The sequence below is a fragment of the Dromiciops gliroides genome, chromosome 3, assembly GCF_019393635.1.
Source record: "Dromiciops gliroides isolate mDroGli1 chromosome 3, mDroGli1.pri, whole genome shotgun sequence".
NCBI classification, from domain to species: Eukaryota; Metazoa; Chordata; class Mammalia; order Microbiotheria; family Microbiotheriidae; genus Dromiciops; species Dromiciops gliroides.
In genome coordinates, this window is record NC_057863.1 from 73365724 (window position 1) to 73388007 (window position 22284).

Sequence of the window (22284 nt, forward strand, 5' to 3'; positions counted from 1 at the left end):
ATACGCGTTTATAAAATGCCTACTCTATGCACTGTGTTAAAAGATGGGAAAAGGATAAGGTGGTCAACAGAGTCAAATGTTGCAGAGAGGCCAAGAAGGATAAAGATTGAGAAAAGTCCATTCACTTTGTCAATTAAGAGATCATGGATGACTTTGGAGAAGGCAAAGTCAGTTAAATAATAAGGGCAAAAGCCAGCTTGCCAAGGGTTTAGATTAGAATGAGAGGAGGAGTAAAGATACTTCCTGGCTGTAATTTTCTCAAGAAGTTTAACCATAAAGGGAGAGAGAAGTATAAGGTGATACCTAGCTATGTGATCTTGGGTAAGTTACCTTCCCCCCACCTTTACTTTTGGACCTCATGTTCTTCAACTATAAAATGAAGGCTTTGGACTAAATTATTTCTAAGTTTCCCTCTAGCTCTAAAATCCCACAATTCCTATGACTACCATCTTAAAGATAGGAAGAAAAGAAAGAAAAAGTCCAGGAAAGGGTGAAAAAGAGGGGGAGGTAAATGGAAGAAAAAAGTAGAAAGAGGAAGGTGAGGAAAAGAGGTAAATAAAATAAAGGGGAATCTATAAGCTCCTATTGAATTTAGAGAAGAGGAGAAAGGAGAAAAGGAATAGGAGGAAAAAAGGGGGGGGTAAGAGAAGAGGAAGTAAAGAGATAATTGAGGTTAACCCCCTAATCTTTCATCTCCCCCACTTCCTATCCTACCCACCCTAAACCTAATTCTCCCCCTGAAATTCCCTTAGCCCTCCCAGGAAGCCATCTGTAGTGTATTTTATTGTTGATGCCTTTTTACAGTCAGGGTTCCACAGTCATACTATCCCAGTCATCCCACCTAAGGAAATATAATTACTTCTAGACTTTCAGGGGGATAACATTCCTAGAAAATGGCAGGAAAGACAAAATCACCAATGTTGATACATTGAAACTATGGGAAATAAGGTTTAGAGTCCAGCAATAACCCCAAATTATAATATGTTGCTAGAAATTGCTGAAAATACACTCATGTATAACTTATTTTGAAATGCTTGAGCTATAGTGGGTGGGGGTGGGAATGGAGGAGGAAGAGAAGTTGGAACACAATTTTTTTTTTTTTAGATTTTAAACATCACATAGTTTAATCCATAGACATCACAATTTTTTTTTAGTTCTCAACTTTTGTTTATACAAGCTTTACAATTTCAGATTTTTCTCCCTCCCTCCCCTCCCTCCCCCCTTCCCTAGACAGCAGGTAATCTGATATAGGTTATATCTATATATCTCTATACATATACATATAGATATATATATACACACACATATATATATATATACACATAATAACATTAATCCTATTTCTGCATTAATCCTGTTACAAGAGAAAAAATCAGAGCAGTGATGCAAAACCTCAAAATAGAAAAAAAAAACACAACAGTACCCAAAACAAAAGAAATAGTATGGTTCAATCAGCATCTATACTCCACAGTTCTTTTTTTTTTTTTCTTGGATTTGGAGATCCTCTTCTATCATGAGTTCCCTGGAACTCTTCTGTACCATTGCATTGGTGAGAAGAATATAGTCCATCACAGTAGGTCAACACTCAATGTTGATGATACTGTGTACAATGTTCTTCTGGTTCTGCTCATCTCACTCATCATCAGCTCATGTAAGACCCTCCAGGTTTCTCTGAACTCCTCCTGCTCATCATTTCTTACAGCACAATAGTATTCCATTGTATTCATATACCACAACTTGTCCAGCCATTCCCCAATTGATGGGCACCCCCTCAACTTCCAATTCCTTGCTACCACGTAAAGAGCAGCTATAAATATTTTTGTACACGTGGGTTCCTTTCCCCCTTCCATGATTTCTTTGGGCAAAAGACCTAAAAGTGGGATTGCTGGGTCAAAGGGTATGCACAACTTTATCGCCCTTTGGGCATAATTCCAAATTGCTCTCCAAAATGGTTGGATCAGCTCACAGCTCCACCAACAATGCATTAGTGTTCCAATTTTCCCACAGCCTCTCCAACATTTATTATCTTCCTTTTTTGTCATTTTAGCCAATCTGATAGGTGTCAGGTGGTACCTCAGAGTTGTTTTAATTTGCATCTCTCTAATCATTAGAGATTTAGAGCATTTTTTCATATGGGAATAGATAGCTTTGGTTTCTTCATGAGAAAACTGCCTGTTCATATCCTTTGACCATTTCTCAATTGGGGAATGACTTGGATTCTTATAAATTTGATTTAATTCCCTATATATTTTAGAGATGAGGCCTTTATCAGAAGCACTGGCCTCAAAAATTGTTTCCCAGCTTTCTGCCTCCCTTCCAATTTTGGATGCATTGCTTCTGTTTGTACAAAATTTTTTAAATTTAATATAATCAAAATCATCCATTTTGCATTTTATAATATACTCTATCTCTTGTTTGGTCAAAAACTGTTTTCCTTTCCAAAGATCTGATAGGTAGACTATTCCTTTCTCTCCTAATTTACCTATGGTATCATCTCTTATGTCTAAATCATGTATCCATTTTGACCTTATTTTAGTATAAGGTGTAAGATGTTGGTCTATGCCTAATTTCTGCCATACTATCTTCCAGTTTTCCCAGCAGTTTTTGTCAAATACTGAGTTCCTATCCCAGAAGCTGGAGTCTTTGGGTTTATCAAACACTACATTACTAGTGTCATTTACTACTGCATTTCCTGAGTCTAACCTATTCCATTGATCTACCACTCTATTTGGAACACAAATTTTTAAAACATTGATGTTAAAATTTGTTTTTACATGTATTTTGGAAAATAAAATTCTATTCAATAAAAAAGACAAAAAAAAATAAAATTAAAACATTTTTTAACCTGAATCTTACAAACCATTCTGTAAGATGGAGGTAAAAGTGCATTGTACTATATACTATACTGCTGTAAACCTCACTACCTTGGCCATTCTCTGAAAACAAGGAGAGAGGTTGCTAGAACTTTTTAGTTACTATTATAAAATGCTTAAGCAGCTATGGTCTTGATATCACCTAAGAACTCAAAGGACTTGCAGAAGGCTGGGGGGCATAATTGTAATACAAAATTTGAGTTTTAAAGGCAAATGATGGAAATAGGGAAGGGATGCACAGGGAGGTCTTTACTCTAAAATGGTAGGGTGAACAAGACCAGGGGAGTGGCTAGTAGGATAAAAGGAAATCCATGCACTTGTCCTCTCATTTCTTTACTGCGCATAGCTGCAAATGTGTGCAGTAGCCAAAAGAAAAGTGAAAATGAAGTTACTAATAAAATCATGTGAGTGTTTGAAGTTGTGAAAGTTAAACTCACTAATGTTGAAAATTGACTGTACATTTATGTTGGTTGATATCTCAATTATTACTATTTTTTTTTTGCGGGGCAGTGGGGGTTAAGAGAATTGCCCAAGGTCACACAGCTAGTAAGTGTCAAGTGTCCAAGGCCAGATTTGAACTCAGGAACTCCTGAATCCAGGGCCGGTGCTTTATCCACTGTGCCACCTAGCTGCCCCGATATCTCAATTATTTACCAAGCATTTAAAATTTTTAAAGTGCTTGGCTTTGAACTGAACCCTGTTTTCTTTTTTTTCCTGATAAAAGTATTTTATTTTTCCAATTACATGTAAAGATAGTTCTCAACATTTGTTTATAGAAGCTTTCCAATTTCAGATTTTTCTCCCTCCCTCCCTCCCTCCCTCCCTCCCCTCCCTCCCCTCCCTCCCCCCCTCCCCTAGACAGCAGGTAATCTGATATAGGTTTTATATATATATATATATATATATATATATATATATATATAAAACATTATATATAAAAAACCTTATATATAACATTATATATATAATAACATTAAACATATTTCTGTATTAGTCATGTTATAAGAGAAGAATCAGAGCAATGAGGAAAAACCTCAAAATAGAAAAACAACAGCACCAAAAACAAAAGAAATAGTATGGTTCATTCAGCATCTATACTCCACAGTTCTTTTTTTTTCTCTGGATTTGGAGATTCCCTTCCATCATGAGTCCCCTGGAACTCTCCTGTGCCATTGCATTGGTGAGAAGAATCTAGTCCATCACAGTTGATCAACACACAATGTTGATGATACTATGTACAATGTTCTCCTGCTCATCTCACTCATCATTAGTTCATGTAAGTCCTTCCAGATTTCTCTGAACTCCTCCTGCTCATCGTTTCTTACAGCACAATAGAATTCCATTACATTCATATACCACAATTTGTTCAGCCATTCCCCAATTGATGGACAGCTCCTCAATTTCCAATTCCTTGCCACCACAAAAAGAGAAGCTATAAATATTTTTTTTACATGTGGGTCCTTTTCCCTTTTTTATGATCTCTTTGGGAAAAAAGACCCAAAAGTGGTATTGCTGGATCAAAGGGTATGTACAGCTTTATAGCCCTTTGGGCATAATTCCAAATTGCTCTCCAAAATGGTTGGATCAGTTCACAGTTCCACCAACAATGTATTAGTTGAACCCTGTTTTCAATAAGAAAAACTAGTTCAGTTCAGAGTTCAGAAAAAAATAAAATAAAGTAAAATATTTAAAAATCTAATAGTTTAGGTTAGTTTAATTTGCCATCTATCAAATTAATTCAATTTGTTCTAGTCCATGGTTTATAGCTGATTTGGCTCAAGTTCTAAAATAATATTGGATGGTATTGAATATCATCCAGGAGGATATTTTGGAACATGTGTGATTTTATTTGTTTATTTTTTTGTGATGTGTAGGGGTTATATTTTTCTCTTTCCTTCATTGTTTCATTTGGAAACTTAAAAGAAAAGTCTAAGATTCGAGGCCTATAGACATGAGATGACTTCTGGCTAGCACAAACTCAAGACCAGAATCAGAAGTTTCTGAAAGTCTGCACTTGCTCTTATTCTATCAAAACCTAAGAAAGAGTGTCAGGGTGAGAAAAAGGACTCCCAATCCCATTCTCTCTTTTGCTGAGGGAAATGTGAAGTGTCAATTCTATTGTCGATGAGTTACATGAGTGTGTATTTTAACTGTAGGATCTCCAAGATTTATGACAGGTTTGGTACTTTTGAGAGGGGGAATAAAGTGCATAGTCATTGTTCTCTATAGTACTCTGAATGTCGGTTCGTGTTGCTGAAGTGGCAGCCACTCATATGGCTTTAGCCATAAAGAGAATTCTAACAGTGTAGGCACCTTTGAAATAGTCATATACTTTACACCTGTAGTATCATGACCCATGGCCCAACACAGTCAGATTAGCTCAGAGCACAATAGAATTTCCCTAATAACTTTGTGTACCCTTGTGAGGGACAAGTACAGATTTTATAACTTGGATGGAATCACTGGTTTTTGTTCCAGGGCATTGGATTACTAGAATTTAATAATGGACAGGACTCAAAATATATCTTTAGTGTGCAGAATTTGGCACCTAATTTGCTCTTGTTCAGTTGTTCTGTTATGTCTGACTCTCTGTGACCCCATGGACTTGGTCTATGGGGCTTTCTTGGCAAAGATGATGGAGTAGTTTGCCATTTCCTTCTCTAGTGTGTCCTTGTTTTAAAAGATGAGGAACTGTGGCAAATGGGGGCTAAGTGCCTTGCCTAGTATCACATGGTTAGTAAGATCCGAGGCTATGTTTGAACTCAGATCTCCCTAACCCTAGGTCCTGTGCTTTATCTACTGCATCACCTAGCTGCCCTTAGCACCTAATTAAGCAAAAACAATTAAGATAGGAAGTTACTAGATGTTGTAGTCAGCATGATAATAATAATAATAATAACAACAACAAATAGCTAGCATTTCTATATTGCAAAGTGCTTTGCATTTGTTATCTCATTGGATATTTTGGAAAGAGTGCTGAATAGGGAGTCAGATGACCCAAATTCAAATCCCACCTTAACTACTTAACTAGATTGGTGACCCTGAGCAAGTCGTTTAAGCCATATGGTTCTCAGTTTCCTCATTTGTAAAGATAGAGGTATTAGACTGGATAACCTCATCATCCCTTTCAGGTCTAAATGTATGATGTGATATCGGACTGAGGTCACGAGATCATAGGAACATAGATTTAGTTCTGTTAAGTGGCAGTGCCCCTAAAAGAACCTCAAGTCTTTAACTTCAAATTTAGTTTAATTTTTCCTATAACATGGACTTTACCCCATCTCTACCCTAACATGATGATCTCCTTAAGCCATGGCCTCACACTAAGCGTTTCAAAGTCTTGGTTTTTTCTTCACTAGGCCGTAGGTAAGGACATGTTGCATGCCACTTTTTTGTATTTGCTAAAATATCTAGTGGTACTTGTATAGGAGAGTTTTATGGAGATTTGCCTGACTTTCTACATGGATATAGATTAATCTTTTTAGAAACTGTATGAAACCTTTGAACTTTTCCCTACCTCCATTATCTCCACCATGGATCATTAATCCAATATTAATTGGACTGCCTTCTATGTGGCAGTTATCTTCCTGAAAAATTCTCTGAAAATCACATTTTTGTAAATTTGAAGGCATTTCAAAGGCACCAGGGAAGCTTGTTTTTGTTGGTGGTGGTGGTGGTTTTTTTTTAATTTTTTGAAGCTTGTTTTCAAAAGGAACACTGAGATGATTTCTTTGGTAACTCAAGGAGCTATTTGTAATGGAATAATCACTCATTGAAAAGTAATCATTTTTATTTCTCTGTAAAATGATAGTGTTGGACAAGGTGGCCTCTCATGACCTTTGTAGCTTTGGGGTCCTGTGATCTGTTACTTAAGTTTGGATTTCTGGAAAAGAGGCATACTTATCCTTCCATATATCAAAGAATAATTCAGGGCTAATTAATCACTCATAGCAAGTTCTTCTTAAGACACTCCCTAGTCATTGGGAGCAGTACCTGCTTGGACCTGCCACAAATGTACCTGCAGGTAGGAAGGTACCTGCCTTTTCCTTAGCTCTCTTTCCATCATTGCTTTTCTTGACCTAAGACTTCTTCCCTTCCCTTTCTTCTTGCTGGCACATGCTCCTCCTGAGCCTCCTTGTCCTTCCATAGCTACCAGCTTTTCAGGGACCAGGACAGGGGGCTGATGATGGTTCTGATTTGTCCCTGCGTTGCCTTCATCTTCCACCTGGAAAACTAGCAGCAGGTGGGAGGGAAGCCGTGTGTATTGGAGGGTGGAGACACAGTACACTTTTCTTTTCCCCTCTCAGGCCCACACCCAAGGAGAGTGACACATTAATAATCAAAGCCTTGTTACAGCTCCAGTAACCACTGAAGACAAACCATTATAAAAAGTTTAAATAGGTTGAACTTCTACCCTTATACATTCCTCTGTAGAAGAATTTTTACATCAAGGGATAATGGGAAAGGGAGACTAGGAATTTGTACTATTGTCTTCTGGACTAACAGAGAATTTTTGTCAAGGTGGAAAAACACAGAAGGGAATTAATTTTGGTTTGCTGTGGTTTGGATTTGGATTGGTTATGAGTCAAGAATGTGTTTTGTGCCAAAACTGTTTGGGGAAAGCACGGGCTTTGATGGCACCAGGAGACAGTGGTCATCAGGTTATTTGGGCATTTGGTCACACAGACTTGATTTCAAGATTGAGTTTTAAAATATCCATTCCCATCAATATCATTCTTCATTTTTCCCCTCAATTTTTTTCCCTTTGTCCTCTTCATTTCTCTGTATCTCACTTCCTTTTCATTTACAATTTCCATTTTCTGTTCCCTAAAGCAGTTTTGATGTCCACATGTATTTATGTTACTTGGATCAGATTTCCTTTTTCTCTTCTCTCTTCTGGTACGTGACTCTCCACTTGGCTGCACAGATCTTACATCCTTCTATTCTTTGTTTTTGATTCAAAGATAAAACAGACTTCACTAACACCTTCAGCAACACTCTCCACAACTCATGTTCAGATGCATAGCAACGTTCTAAAAAATTCATGGAGAGTTTTTTGTTTGTCTTAATTTTCACTTTGCTCATCAGTCTGATGTTTGCCTCAGTTCTGAAACCTGCCCTATTGAAATTTCACTGTCACGGCACCATCCTACATTTGTTGTCAAGGAATTGTATAGAGGTTGGAATGCCCCAGCTCAGCTCTTACATTAATTTCTATTTAGTTCATTGTTAGGGCAGCTAGGTGGCACAGTGGATAGAACTCTGGGGCTGGAGTCAGGAGGATTTATTTCATGAGTTCAAATCCGACTTCAGACACTTCCTAGCTGTGTGACCCTGGGCAAGTCACTTATTCCTGTTTGCCTCAGTTTCCTCATCTGTAAAAATGGACTGAAGAAGGAAGTGGCAAACCACTCCAAGAAAACCTCAGATGGAGTTAAGAAGAGTTGAACTTGACTGAAAGGACTAAAAAAAGCCCATATGACAAACATTATAGTTAAGGTTATAAAAAACTTCAACTATAATTCCCTTGCTTTCTTTCAGCTATCATGCTTTTGGAAAGATTTTTTTTCAGTTAAACAATTTCTTAGAGTTAAGCATAGTAGAGGCAGCTTGGTAGAGTGGATAGAGAATTAATCTTGGATTCATGAAGACCGGGGTTAAAATCCTATCTCTTAAATGCAATGTCTGTGTGGCCAAGGACAAGTCACTTAACGTCTCAAGAAAATCTCTATCAGTTGCAGAGAAGGAGCTGAGACACATTAGTAGAAGAACTTCCTTTCTGGGAGTTATAACAACAATAACAATGACAATAATAATAATTATTATTATTATTTAACATTTATACAGCACTTTCTAAGTTCCAGGCCCTTGTGCTATATTCTTTCCAAATATTATGTTATTTGATCCTCACAACCACTCTGAGAGACTGGTGCTATTATTATCCCAGTTTTACAGATAAGAAAACTGAGGCAAACATGTTAAGTAACTTGCCCAGGGTCACAGGGTCTGAGGTTGGATTTGAATTCACATCTTCCTGATTCCAGGCCCTGAAATTTATCCACCACACACCCAGCTACCTTATAATGAAATTCCCCAAATACAGGGGGAGGCAGATTTTTACATATTAAAATGATTAATCAAATAAGGATAATTAATTAAAAGGAAATATTATAACATTAGGTAATCTGATTTCTATTTGGATGAAAGATTAGGGATTTTCCAAGTTGGGAGCGGCTGAGTGAATAGGTACAATTTCTTGAATGCAGCAAAGAAGGTATCCCCCTCCTGCCAAGTGTCTGTAAACAATTGAAGGGACCTGGAAACAATAACTGACTGATCATTATGAGTCCAGTTTGGAAATAAGACATATGGGTCGTTTCTGATGTATAATTGTGAGAAAACTCCTTGCATCAATCTGCATCTGACCAGGTTCCTGGTCACTGTAACCTAGGTCCTTGGTAAAGGGTCTCTTAGCAGCAGGTAAAGGTGATCCAGATTTCCAGCCATGCATGGCTAGGTTCAAACAATACAATAAGATCCCCCCATCAATTCCTATGATTGAATAATGTTTTTTTCACAATAAAGAAATTAGAGTAGATCCATAATTGATAGAACGGGAACCAAGCTAGCTCCAGACTTGAGTCATAAGATGGAGTCAGTGTGGTTCACTCAAGTCCCACAACTAACCACCTGCCATCCGAATCCTCTCGATTCCCTCAATTTCCTCAAAGAGAAGGCAAAATCAAGAATGATTAAAACATAACAGTACACCATTAACCTGGGTCACACTTTCCCACAGTGAACAATATAGAAGAGGGAGAGTGGACTCCAGTCACTCCATTTCAAGATTATTTAGTAGGAGTGAAGAATAGACTTTCCTGTCATGAGAAAGAATGGCTATGTTAAAAAAAAATCACATAACTCAAAAATCCCCCTCCATCTCCTTGTCTTTAAGGGAAGTATTTATATGGAAGGGTGTACTACTGGGTGGAAACAGGTGTTTCCTACCTCTAGAAGGTAATTTTGGGGAAAATTTATTTCAGTATGGCATTTACTTTTCCGAGCACACTTCTCATGCCAGATAAAACAGTGAAACTATTTTTTTTTTAATTCTATGAATTTGTTTTCAGGTTACCTTGCACCCCGAAACCTTCCTAGCACTGGCTTCTTCCCATTTCTGCAAACCCTCCTCTGTGATACAGATAGCAAATGCAAGGATACTCCCTATGGACCACAAGATCTACTCCGCAGAAAAGGAATTGATAGCACTCTTTTTAAAGAAAGGTGAGGACATTTCTTAAGTATGGTCAGTTATTGGGAGGCATGGGCATAAACATCTTGTTGCAATATTTCATCTCTACGTGGGAATTTCTATCATTATAAGACAAGTCAGCTTCGCTGTAAAACAATATTTTTATCAGAACTCATTATTCCCTCATTAGAAACAATGCTTCCGGGTCCACTGGAGGTTTGTTTTTTAATTGCCACATATGTTTTTGGTGGTAGATGTTTACATTATGGTGAAGATAGCCCGAAATTACAGGCTTACAAGGACTTAGACAGTAAAAATTACCTTTTAAAAATCTGTGCTATTCTAGTCTTCTGCATTTTCTTGCTGATAACAAACATATTTTCTTCTTAGCAATGGTTAACAATCATTTAAACTCAACTTTTTACTTTTTTTTCTAACTTTGAGAAACTTATTTTACATTGTAGAGGATTAACAACATGACCAATAGCTTCCAGGTCCATTTAGAGGTCATTGTTTTGTAAGAACTAATTATTTTTTTGGCTGCAGTTTTGCAGCAATAGTTTTGTAGCTATTTTGCTGCAATAGTTTATCAATTATCATTTTTCATTTTTGAATATACTTTCAGCTTCAGTGTTACTGGTCTTATTTCACTGTGGACTTAAAAGATCCTTGAAATATTTCACCTTCATATCAACAACTGCCACAATATCTGTGATAGTCATTGAAGTGTGTTTTTTAAGAGATACAAGTTTTGCCTATTTCCTTGGAGTATTGTTGTTGTTTAGTTATTTTCAGTTGTGTTCAACTCTTCGTGACCCCTTTGGGTTTTTTGTTTTTTGTTTTTTTGTTTTTTTTAGTGAGGCAATTGGGGTAAAGTGACTTGCCCAGGGTCACACAGCTAGTAAGTATTAAGTGTCTGAGGCCGGATTTGAACTCAGGTACTCCTGACTCCAGGGCCGGTGCGCTATCCACTGTGCCACCTAGCTGCCCCTGGGGTTTTCTTGTTTGTTTGTTTGTGGGTTTTTTGGTGAGGCAATTGGGGTTAAGTGACTTGCCCAGGGTCACACAGCTAATAAGTGTTAAGTGTCTGAGGCTGGATATGAACTCAGGTCCTCCTGAATCCAGGGCTGGTGCTCTATCCACTGTGCCACCTAGCTGCCCCCCTTTTTTTGGCAAGGCAATGAGGGTTAAGTGACTTGCCCAGGGTCACACAGCTAGTAAGTGTCAAGTGTCTGAGGCTGGATTTGAACTCAGGTCTTCTTGAATCCAGGGCTGGTGCTTTATCCACTGCACCACCTAGCTGTCCCCTGGGGTTTTCTTGGTAAAGATACTGGAGTGGTTTGCCATTTCCTTCTCTAACTCATTTTACAGATAAGGAAACGGAGGCAAAAAGGGTTAAGTGACTTGACTAAGGTCACATAACTTGTAAGGGCTTGAGGCCAGATTTGAATTCAGGCCTTCCTGATTCCAGACTCAGTACTCCATTTACTGTGCCATCCACCAGCCCCTTCCCTGTAATAATATTCCTTAAAAACCAAAGAATTAAAGAAAGCAATGAAATATGTGTATGAAATGAAATCCAACACTCAGATAATAGAAAGCTAATAAAAGGTAGTGAAACCAGAATAATACAATTTTAACTGCTCAAATTAGACATTCTGAGTCAGCCTAGTATTAGTAGAAGCACAAATGCATGACCTCTGTGGTTGCAAAATTAAACTGTACCAAAATGATTACTTGTTCCGAGTATTTCCCACACTATTGTAGTCAGTCAGTCAGACAAGAAGTATTTGTTAAATGTTTTCTATACAGCAGGCATCAAAAACACTAGAGATACAAAGAAAGGTAAAAACACAGAATCTGCTCTCCAGGAGTTCATATTCCAATCAGGGAGACCATATTAAAGCAATTATATAGAGAGTAGATGAAAGGTTATATCAGAGGAAAGGCAACAGCACTGGGGGTAGGGAGTGTAGTAAGGAATTAAGGCAGGGGAGGAGGTTGTTGGGCAAAGGCTTCCTGCAAAAGGTGGAATTTGAGTCAAGTATTGAAGAAAGCCAGGGAATCCAGGAGGAGGAGGAGGTGAGAAGAGAGAACATTCGAGGCATGGGAGACAGTCAGAGAAAATTCATGGAGTCGGGAGCTGAATTGTTATGTTCAAAGAAGAATGAGAAGGCGGGCATTGTTAGATTGTAAAGTACATAGAAGGTAATAAAGCATAAGATGATCAAAGAGGTAGAAAAGGGTAAGGTTGCAAAGGGCTTTAAATGTAAAACAATAGTTTACATTTGATCTTGGAGGTAGAAAGAATACACTGGAATTGATTGAGCTTAAGGCAGATTTGAGCTTTAGGCAGATCACTTTGGCAACTGAGTGAAAGTAAGATGAACTGGAGTGGAAAGAGACTTGAAGCAGGGCTATTGAAGTAGTCTAGATGTAAAGTGCTGAGAACTTGTATGAGTGGGAAGAAGGGGATGTATTGGACAGGTGTCGTGAATGTAGAAATGAAAAGACTTGGGAACAGATTAGACATGGGGAATGGGAGATAGAAGTCCGGGTTGACGCTGAAGTTGAGAGCCTCCATGAGTGGGAGGAGAAGGCTTGAGAGGAAAGATAATGAGCTCCTGTTTTACCTGAGTTTCAGATGCCTGTAGTAAAGGTAAAATTTACCCAAGAATGAAGGATCTAGAATCTTGACCTAGCTTAACTGGAGGTTCTCTGAGATTGTCAATGTTATTTTGAATTCTAAAAAGATCCCCAGGATTCTAGTCCTTTGAAGATTAGTAGGTGAAAATTTATTTTCTCTATTAAAAAATTCTTGGCCAAGGGGGCCACTAGATGGTGCAGTGGATAAAGCACAGGCCCTGGATTCAGGAGGACCTGAGTTCAAATCCGAACTCAGACACTTGACACTTACTAGCTGTGTGACCCTGGGCAAGTCACTTAACCCTAATTGCCCCGCCAAAAAAAAAAATGAATTATGGATCAGCAGAACCCACAAAAGGAGGATGTGCAACAATTTTCCAGCCCAAGGCAAGTGATAAGTTAGGCAGGAAAAGTCTGTCTCACTAGGGTGAGAGTGGAACATAGTCCAGCCTAGGCTGAACCCTGGTAAGCCTGCGGCAGGCCTTGGGTGGGGCGGGGGTGAAGTGATTGAATCCACAGAGGTAGTTCCCAGAACTCTTAGTCCACAGACAGTAAGGGGATCAGACAACTGGTCAGAAGGACCTTATAGGAGACCCTTTGCTACCTCTGTCAGTTGTACTCTGTTGCATTGCCCATGCAAAATTCTGGTTTATAGGGAGAAGATCAACACTACAAGTGGGACCCTTGTCCCACAGTTCCAGGGCAGAAAAGAATGTTTGTGGTCACTCATAGATGAGGGCACAAGTCAGGAAAACAGTGACCACATTCCTTAGATAATATCACCTTGGAAGACCTGAAAACTTATAGACACCGCCCCCCCCAACTATCCATGAACACAGCAGCACAAAAAACCTGAAGGTTGGGGCAGTGCCCTACCCATCCCAGGAGCAGAGATCAGCTTTAATATAAAGTTAAAAGTCAAGAAACAAGTTGGAAAAAAAGAGCAAACAACAAAAATAAGAGCCTGACTACAGAAAGTTATTATGGTGACAGGGAAGATCAAAAGACTAACTCATAAAAAGCCAATGAAATCAAAGCACCTAAATGAAAAGCTTCAAAGAAAAAATATGAATTGGTATCAAGCCCTGGAAGAGCTCAAAAAAGTATTTTAAAAACTAAATAAGAGACATAGAGAAAAAAATTGAGAAAGAAATGAGTGATTCAAGAAAATCATGAAAAAATAGTCAACAGCTTGTTAAAGGAGGCACATAAATACTAAAATATTTCAGTATTACAAATACTGTATTACAGTATTTACAAATTTATGTACAAATACAATAATACAAAAACAAAATAATGCCTTTAAAAAATCCTGAACTGATGCATCCATGCATTCATTCATTTATCTGTTTATTTTTGTCCACAGCTTTGATTTTATAGCTATAGTAACTACCAGAATTGAACATTCCATCACAGATACAGATCTATAATTCTCTATACCTTACTGTCTGAGAGTTTCTGGGAGGCACTTAGTGATTAAATAACTTGCCCAGGGTCAATAAGACTTTATATGTATCCTGAGATAATTATATTAGAAGTGAAGATAAAAGTAATCTCTGGGAAGAGGCATACCTATAACAGCCAATGGGTGGTTATTATAATTTAGAATTAGATTTGGTAACATGGGGTCTGATTTCCTTATCATAATTATCACTATGTGATATTGCATGTTTCCCTTAATACAGAACCAATATAAATTGTATGGCACTAGATTCAAACAGCTCTAGAATTGTTCTAAAAAAAATGCTTGGGGAAAGGCTTAGGGACAGGAATGCTACTTTGTATTGGTTTTGTTATTATAGTAAATTAATTTGGCTTGACATTTGACAATCTTCTTTCAACACAATTACAATTTCCCAGGCATAGAAAATTAATTAGTACTTAAACTAGCACTAGATAGACATCTCCATAGGCAAGCCAAGAAATAACTTGGTCTTTCTTCTGTTTTCTTCTTTGGAGAAAGAAAGGAGAAGGGTGGGGATAAGCATTTATAAAGTACCTACTATGCACTAGGCACTGTGATAAGCACTTTACAAAGATCATTTCATTTGATCCTCACTACAACCCTGGGAGGTAAGTGCTGTCATTATCCATATTTTACAGTTGAGGAAACTGAGGCAGACAGAAGTTAAGTGACCTGTCTAGGATCAGGTAATCCTTACTCCAGGCCCAGAGCTCTATCTCCTACACTATCTTTCTTGCCTTTTGGGGTGGAATAGGTGTGGTTGTAACATGGCATTCACATATCTGCTCATAAAATCTTTACTGTGCATTGACCATGAGCCATACCCCAAGCTAGTAACCATTATTGCTCAGTAATCTTTTTTTTTTTTTTGAGGTTCACAGTACCAGAATTTCCCACCCAATTCAGATGATGGCACCTGTTATAAACAGGTCTCAAGATCTTCCTGTCTCCCAGAGAGATGGGGGTGATTACTTGTCAGTTTCAATGAATATAACTTAAATAAATAAATATATCAGTAATTAATGATGATTAGTATAATTATAATTATATAATATAATGTATAAACAGCTAATAAACAAAAATTAATAAAATTAAGACATCTCAGAGTCCAAACCCAAAACGAACAGAAATACCCTCTACAATATATTTGACAAGTAGGCATTCATTCAGCCCTTGCTAGAAGACATCAGGAAAAGCCTTGAGAAGGGATCTACTCCTAAAGCAGCCCATTCTTTTTTGGACAGCTCTCAGTGTGATATTTTTTGACTGTCCATGAAGCCTAGACTTGCCCCTTTTTATTTTCTACCCAATGCATCTAGTTCAGCCCTTTAGGTCAACTCCCTCTTCTGGTGACAGTCTCTCAGATAGCTGACCACAGCTATTATACTTTCCTCCTCTTCTCCAAAAGTCTTCTCTCCAGGCTTAACATCATTCATTCCTCTGATCGGTCTTCATAAAGTATGAAGTGGAGGCTCTGTGCCATCTTGATAGCCCTATCCTCTTTCCTTTTCTCCCTCCCATCTATCTATTTCATTATTAAAGTTTTCAAAGACATTTATAAATATCTCACTTGATCCTCACAATAGTCCTATGAGTCAGATGCTATTCTCTCCCATTTTTATAGATGATAAAATGGAGGCTGAGAGGGAAAGTGACTTCCCTGGGTCACACAGCTAGTAAGTAGGATTTGAACTCAGGTCTTCTTGAATCTGAATACAAGTTTCTATCTCCTATGTTACCTAGCTAGCTAGGACTGCAAATTTATGAGTCACCTGTTTCAAGATAACTCAAGCCATGGAACATTACATATTGAGCATGGTGTAGAGCTAAGCTTAAATTTCAGTTTGTTGATTCTCAATACCTTGCACATAGTAGGGATTTAATAAATATGTGTTTAATTGAACTGAATTGATGCTTGTTGCTCAAGATCAGGAATTTTTAACTTGGAGTCCATGAAGATTTTTTAAATATTTTTTTACATCATTGCACATGTATAACCCACATCTGGTTGCTTACCACCTCAGGAAGGGTGAAGGGATAAAATTTAGAACTCAAAACTGTAAATAAAAATGTTTATTATTTAAGAAAAAACACATTTTGATTGTTGCATTTCAATGTAATTAGTTTCCATTATGATCCTGTGCATTTTATTTTATGCATTTAAAGGCATAATTCTGAGAAGGCATCCTTTGACTTCACCAGATTGCCAAAGGGGATTTTGACAGAAAAAGAGGGTAAACCCACTCTAGACTGATCCTGATGTAATTTATGAGTAACATCCATAACCCAGAGCTAGTTAGTTAATCTGCATCAATTCTCCACTTTCTAGCGCAGTCAGTATTTTCTGGAAGTAGCAGGTAATTGGAACTTAATTTACAAAATTAACTACAACAATAAAACTGCATTAATGCTATTTCCTGCCATGCTATTAACTTTTATGCCTTATATAGCCATGCAGTGAAGTTAGGTCATATAGCTGCTGTGTTAAAACCATCCCTCTGAATTCTTTCTCTTGGTTGAATTTGTGAGCTAAACCAGAGTATGGTGTTACCTCATTTGGAAACCAAAACATTTATTTCTTTTCTGTTTTGGAAAGAAGAAAAGAATACTATCTTTGGCAGTGGTGTGAAAGAAAGCCCACCATGCTCATTTCAATGATTTATTCATAGGGAAGCTATAATCACACTCTGCCCCCTCCTTGCTGGCCAGTTGCCAAGGTTTTTATGAACTTTGCTGCCCTGGCACCAGATTTCTGTTATTAAGTTCAGATTGCTTTGGGCATCAGCTTTGGTATGACCTGTCTTTTAAGAAATGGCTATAGTTCTCTCCCCATATCATATCGCTTACTACTTTGAAAGCAAGAACCCTTCCCTTCCTTTGTCATCCTTGATGATCCTGGCCTAAAAGAACTTGCCCCTCCTGTCTTTCCTCCCCCACCCTTTAAGAACATCTCTGAACAGTTTGACACTCTGTAATTGTTCATGTGGCTGGCATATGGGAGGATAAATCTGTGAGTAATCTGGAAGAAGTGCATGGTTATTTTAGAAAGAGTCATTCCCTCCCCCTTCCCTCCCCATCCCACAGAGGAATTACTGCCAATGGATCAACTGCTGCATTTCCATCATTGTGACACTAATCCCAGCCCAATGGATACTAACATCATCACTCTGCCCCTATTGACTTTGCGGCAGAGAAAGCTTGAAATAGTAAGATCTGATTCACACAGTAATTGAGGAATATCAGATCTCTGACTTAGAATCTAAAAGATGTAAAGTAGTATTGAGAGAGTCGTCACCCACATGTAGCATGGAGGTGTCATTATGTGACTCAAAAGGAGGCAGAATAGATCTTTTTAGCCCCTTCTCCCCTTACCCACATGCAAAGGAGACTATTTTTTGCCAGTAGGGGAAGCAGGATGTTAGGGCGGCAAGCTACTTTGTTCTTCTCAGAGAAAAGGGCTACTTGGCTAGAATTATGTCTGTCTCATCCTTTAAATATTGTTAGTCTAGGGTATGTGATTTTCAAATTTAAGCTAACTTTGGAGTGTTATTTCATTAATTGGGGGACGCAGGACCTCAAACTTTATATCAAAGGCTTGTTCTCTTTCCAACTAAAACCAGTTCCATAATGAAAACACACATAGTAGCTATCACAGAAACCCATTTATTTAAATCATTGCAAAAGAGAAATCAGAGAAAGTATACACACGAGAACATACACCAGACCATATAGAGTGAAGGAGCTCTCCCATTGGAAGGGAGATAACTCAGCTCAATCAAGAGAGAGAATCCTAGATCTCCCAAAAGGGAAAGTTACTCAAAGTCTCCCAGTGTGGCAAGCTCGGGACAGGGACACGATTGAGACTGTCAGTTCCTCTCATGTCTGCTTCTTTCCATAGTCTTTTGGTTCAACAACCTCAAGTGAGGTTGGTATCTTCCATCTTCTTTCTTGAAGCTAGAAGCCATAAGTACCTGCTTGTGACTCAAAAAAAGCTTGAAGACTTGAGACTTAGAGAAACTGAAGAGCTTTCTTCTCTTCCACTCTCACCAACTCTGTTCTACCTCCCACATAGATGTATGACATTGATCACCAATAAGGTGAGAGTCCTATACTGATGGGCTTTGGAATTCAATAGGCCTACATGTACAATACAATTTAACCATAAGCGATATGGTCAGTGGCTAGAGTGGTGGTCCTGGAGTCAGGAAAACCTGAGTTCAAATCAAGCCTCATACCCTTACTAGCCATGTAACCCTGGGCAAGTCACTTAACCCTGTTTGCCCCAGTTTCTTCATCTGTAAAATGAGCTAGAGAAGGAAGAGGCAAACCACTCCAGTATCTTTGTCAAGAAAACCCCAAATGAGATCACAAAGAGTCATACAGGACTAAAACCAACTAAATAACAACAATAGTAATGAACATGCAAAATATTAATAGAGATGGCTATAACATGAATATAATATAAAACAATCAAATAAACAGAAGAGCAGAATAAAAAACAAGCATACTCAAACATGTAGTAGTTGACATGTACAGTAGTACACGTGCAATTACATGCCAGGCATATTTCACAAGGATGATCTCCAGCATCATTGCCTGGATTCACATATATAACTGTATCCTCAGGTTTACCTGTAACATCATAACTTAGCCTAGGATCTGGTCTACTAGTCCTAGTTCTCCTGTCACTGAATATTTCCTCTGCTCCTATACCAGAGCCAGTAGTTGGTATGGGCTAACCATCACCATCATTATAGACTTGGCAGCCATGTCAGGTTGGCTATCAGTATGTTTGATCACTGGGAGTTGAATCTGTATCCTGGGAGTCTTGGGAAGGAAAGGAGTTGCCTTTAGATTCAGTTCTTCTGCCTTGTAATAATACATGTAGTCTCCTTTTCTGGATTCATCACTTTCAGCATTCATATCTGAATCAAGAAGTCTTTGTACTGCTGGTGAACAATATCTTTTTCTCAGTCTTTTCCTACATGAGTGTTCATTAGTTCTCTCCACCTGCCCATTAAAAAAGTCCAGCTAACTCTTCTGTGGACAATGGGTGGTTGCAATAAATAGTCTTGACAGGGCTCCCTCCTTCCTTTGGGACCACTTTGTAAACAGACACATTGCAGAGTTTCTCAGTTACTTTCTATGGCTTAACTTTCCATCTGTCAGGTAACTTGTGAGTCCCTTAAATGCCAAGGATTCTCAATAAAACCCCATCTCCTTGTTGAAGGTCTTGACTGTATGCTCCAGTAGTGTGACATCTTTTGTTTCTGTCACACATCTTATGAGCTGAATCTGTGACTAATTAGTAGTGTGAGTAGTTGTATCACCTCCTTCATGTGAAGTACCAAGACATAAATCAATAGGCAGGTGTGGTTCTCACTTAAACATGAGCAAATATGGTGTAAAGGTCATAGCATCATTCATGGTGGAACTGTGGGCAATTATTAGAAATGAGACTGTTGACCATTGAACCTTTTGTTCAATAGTTTCAACAGTGTTTGTTTAAAATGTTCATGCTGTGGGTCTCCTTGAGGATTGTAAGGAGTAAACCAGACTTTTTGATACTTGTCAAGGCCAACATTGCCTTGAATACCAGTGGGCTTTGGGACTGGCATTACAGGAGAAACAAGTCTAAAGAGAGAAAAGGGAAAGTAGAAAAGAGAAAGTCATTCATATTTTGGCCTAGATTCCCATTGATCAATTTCATTTTGCTGTTTTCTTTTCATAGTGTTTAGTCAAACCACTAGCCATTTTATTCAATATGCAAAGATGGGGCAAAAAGGGGATGCTGAAATCTCACTTTGGAGAAGCAAAAATGAAAAAATAGCTTGACTTCTGTGCAGACCTAGGCATTTATTCCTGATGTGGTATACACAGCATACCCTCCTAGAGATTGTGAGAAAGTTCCTAGACAAGCAAGAAAAGGCCTGGTTCCTTATTATCTGTTTCAGATTCCTTATCTATAAAATGGGAATAAATACTAGCAACTACCTTCCATTTTGTTGTGAGGATAACATGAAATAATATTTGTAAAATACTATGTAAATGCTAGCTATCATTATTGTTACTGTTCTTTTATTCATCATTTTATTCATCATTCATCATTGAAAGATAATTGTTGCTTCCATATGTAAGGCAGATTAGTACAGAAAAAAGGTTTGGGACAGGAAGCTATTTCAGTAATATATAATATGATATTGCAATAAGTAGCAAGGTGGTTATGGCCCCAAGTAGGGTGCTATGTTTAGAAACTGTGGTAGAGAAAATATAATTTTTTTCTTAACTGTAAACTTTATTTTAATTTCCATTGACCAGAACAAGTATGTCACGCTCCTGCTTAAAAACAAAGAAAAAACTTCAGTAGCTCCCAATTGCTCCTAAGATGAAATATACATCCTTCAGTACACATTTAAACCTCTACGATCTAGCTCTAAAAAGCCTTTTCATTCTTACTTGATATTACCCCCATCTCTCTTAGGGCACTCTATATTCCCTAAACTCAACATTCCAATTTTCTGTCTCTTTGCTTCTCACTATTCTCATCTTTAGTCAAGATTCAACTCAGGGGTTCCCTCCTGAACTCTCAAGTTATTAGTCCCTAACCCTAATTATCTTGCATTTAACATTGTGTCTGTAACCCCTTGCCCATCCCTAACCCCCCACTTCTCTTTGAGAGCTGGGGTTATTTCATTTTTTGCCTTTCTATCCCTAGCACTTAACATAGTGCCTGGCACACAACTGTTGAATTGAATTAAATTCAAACATATACATAAAAGGTATCAAAAAAGAACAGTAGCACAATTTTAAAGGCATTTGGATAAATTTTCAGGATATATTGATATTTTTGTCCTGCCCCTCCCCAAAGCAACTGAAAAGACATTGGCGATTGCTAGCCCATGTGCCTATTTTCTCATTGCTATCAAATCTCTATGAGAAGAGATTAGGCATATATTGAAAGTATCCTTGATGAAAATATGAGAAGGGAAGAGGCAAGTTTTTGACAATGATTTTCAAGAACAAACCATATTTTCAAAATTGGACAATTGGTATAAGAGTTTGGAAAATGCAAGATAAGGCTATCTCTTGTTTCTTTTTAATATTTTATTGACAACTTTTGTTTTTACAACAGAGTTATTTCCAGAAGAACCCCCTCCCCTGATCCCTACCATTCCAATGAACTCTTCTTTGAAGAAAAAGAGAGGGAAGGAAAGGAAGGAAGGAAGGAAGAGAGAGAGGGATTGAGGGAGGACAGGAGGGAGTGCATTAAACAAAACCAACTCACAGCAACCTTTTCAGATTGTATATGTAACATTCAACATCCATAGTTTCTCCCTCCAGAGAAAGAAGAGGGACATATTCATTAATTTCTTTTCTGAGACCAAGACTAAGCATAGTTCTGATATTTCTTGATGTCTCATTGAATCATCATTTTTTTCTTTCTATTCTAGTTTTTGGAAAATCCTTATTTTAGGAGAAGTCTACCTAACATTTTTTAGCTGCTCAAATTCCCTCAAATTCTTTTTTTTGATGCTCTTATTTCATTTAAAATTTTCAATTTAATTTCTCTTGTTTAATTTTTTCAGAGTTATTCAGGTAGTTGGTATTAAAAATCTATTTTTCCCCTTTGAGTTTAGAGCAGTGCTCACTTTTTCTTTCTGGAAGATTTCTCAATTTGTCGTCATTTTTGTTACTTGTAAGTATTTCCTTTGATTTACTCATCTCTACAATTATCCAGTTCTTGAATAGAAGCATTATTCTGGGGCAGGCTCTGAACTTGATGCACTTTCTGGTAGGGAGGTTGGCTCAGCTTTGTCTCACTCTGGCTCCCTTAAATTCTGCAATAACTTCTGTGTCCTGAGGTTAACTCGCCTCCTTTCTTTGAGATTCAGTCATAATTTTTCATTGTATTTTTTTAAATCACTATTTGGTCTGTTGCAAACTGAAGGATTTTGCTGGAGTCTGTGGGAACAGGACAGTCTAATCACCTCTGATCTAGGCATTCATTTGGGAAGGAAGTCCCAAGATTGAGTCTCTGTAATTACTTA

The 22284-nt window shown here is 37.9% G+C and overlaps 1 protein-coding gene across 1 annotated transcript in view; it reads left to right on the forward strand.

Moving 5' to 3' along the window:
- ABCA12 (ATP binding cassette subfamily A member 12) overlaps window positions 1-22284 on the forward strand; it is a 246533-nt gene that overhangs the window by 76564 nt on the left and 147685 nt on the right. The window contains exon 3 of the mRNA XM_043993356.1: window positions 10004-10157. Coding sequence (XP_043849291.1) covers window positions 10004-10157 — 154 coding nt within the window. The remainder of the gene's footprint in view (window positions 1-10003; window positions 10158-22284) is intronic.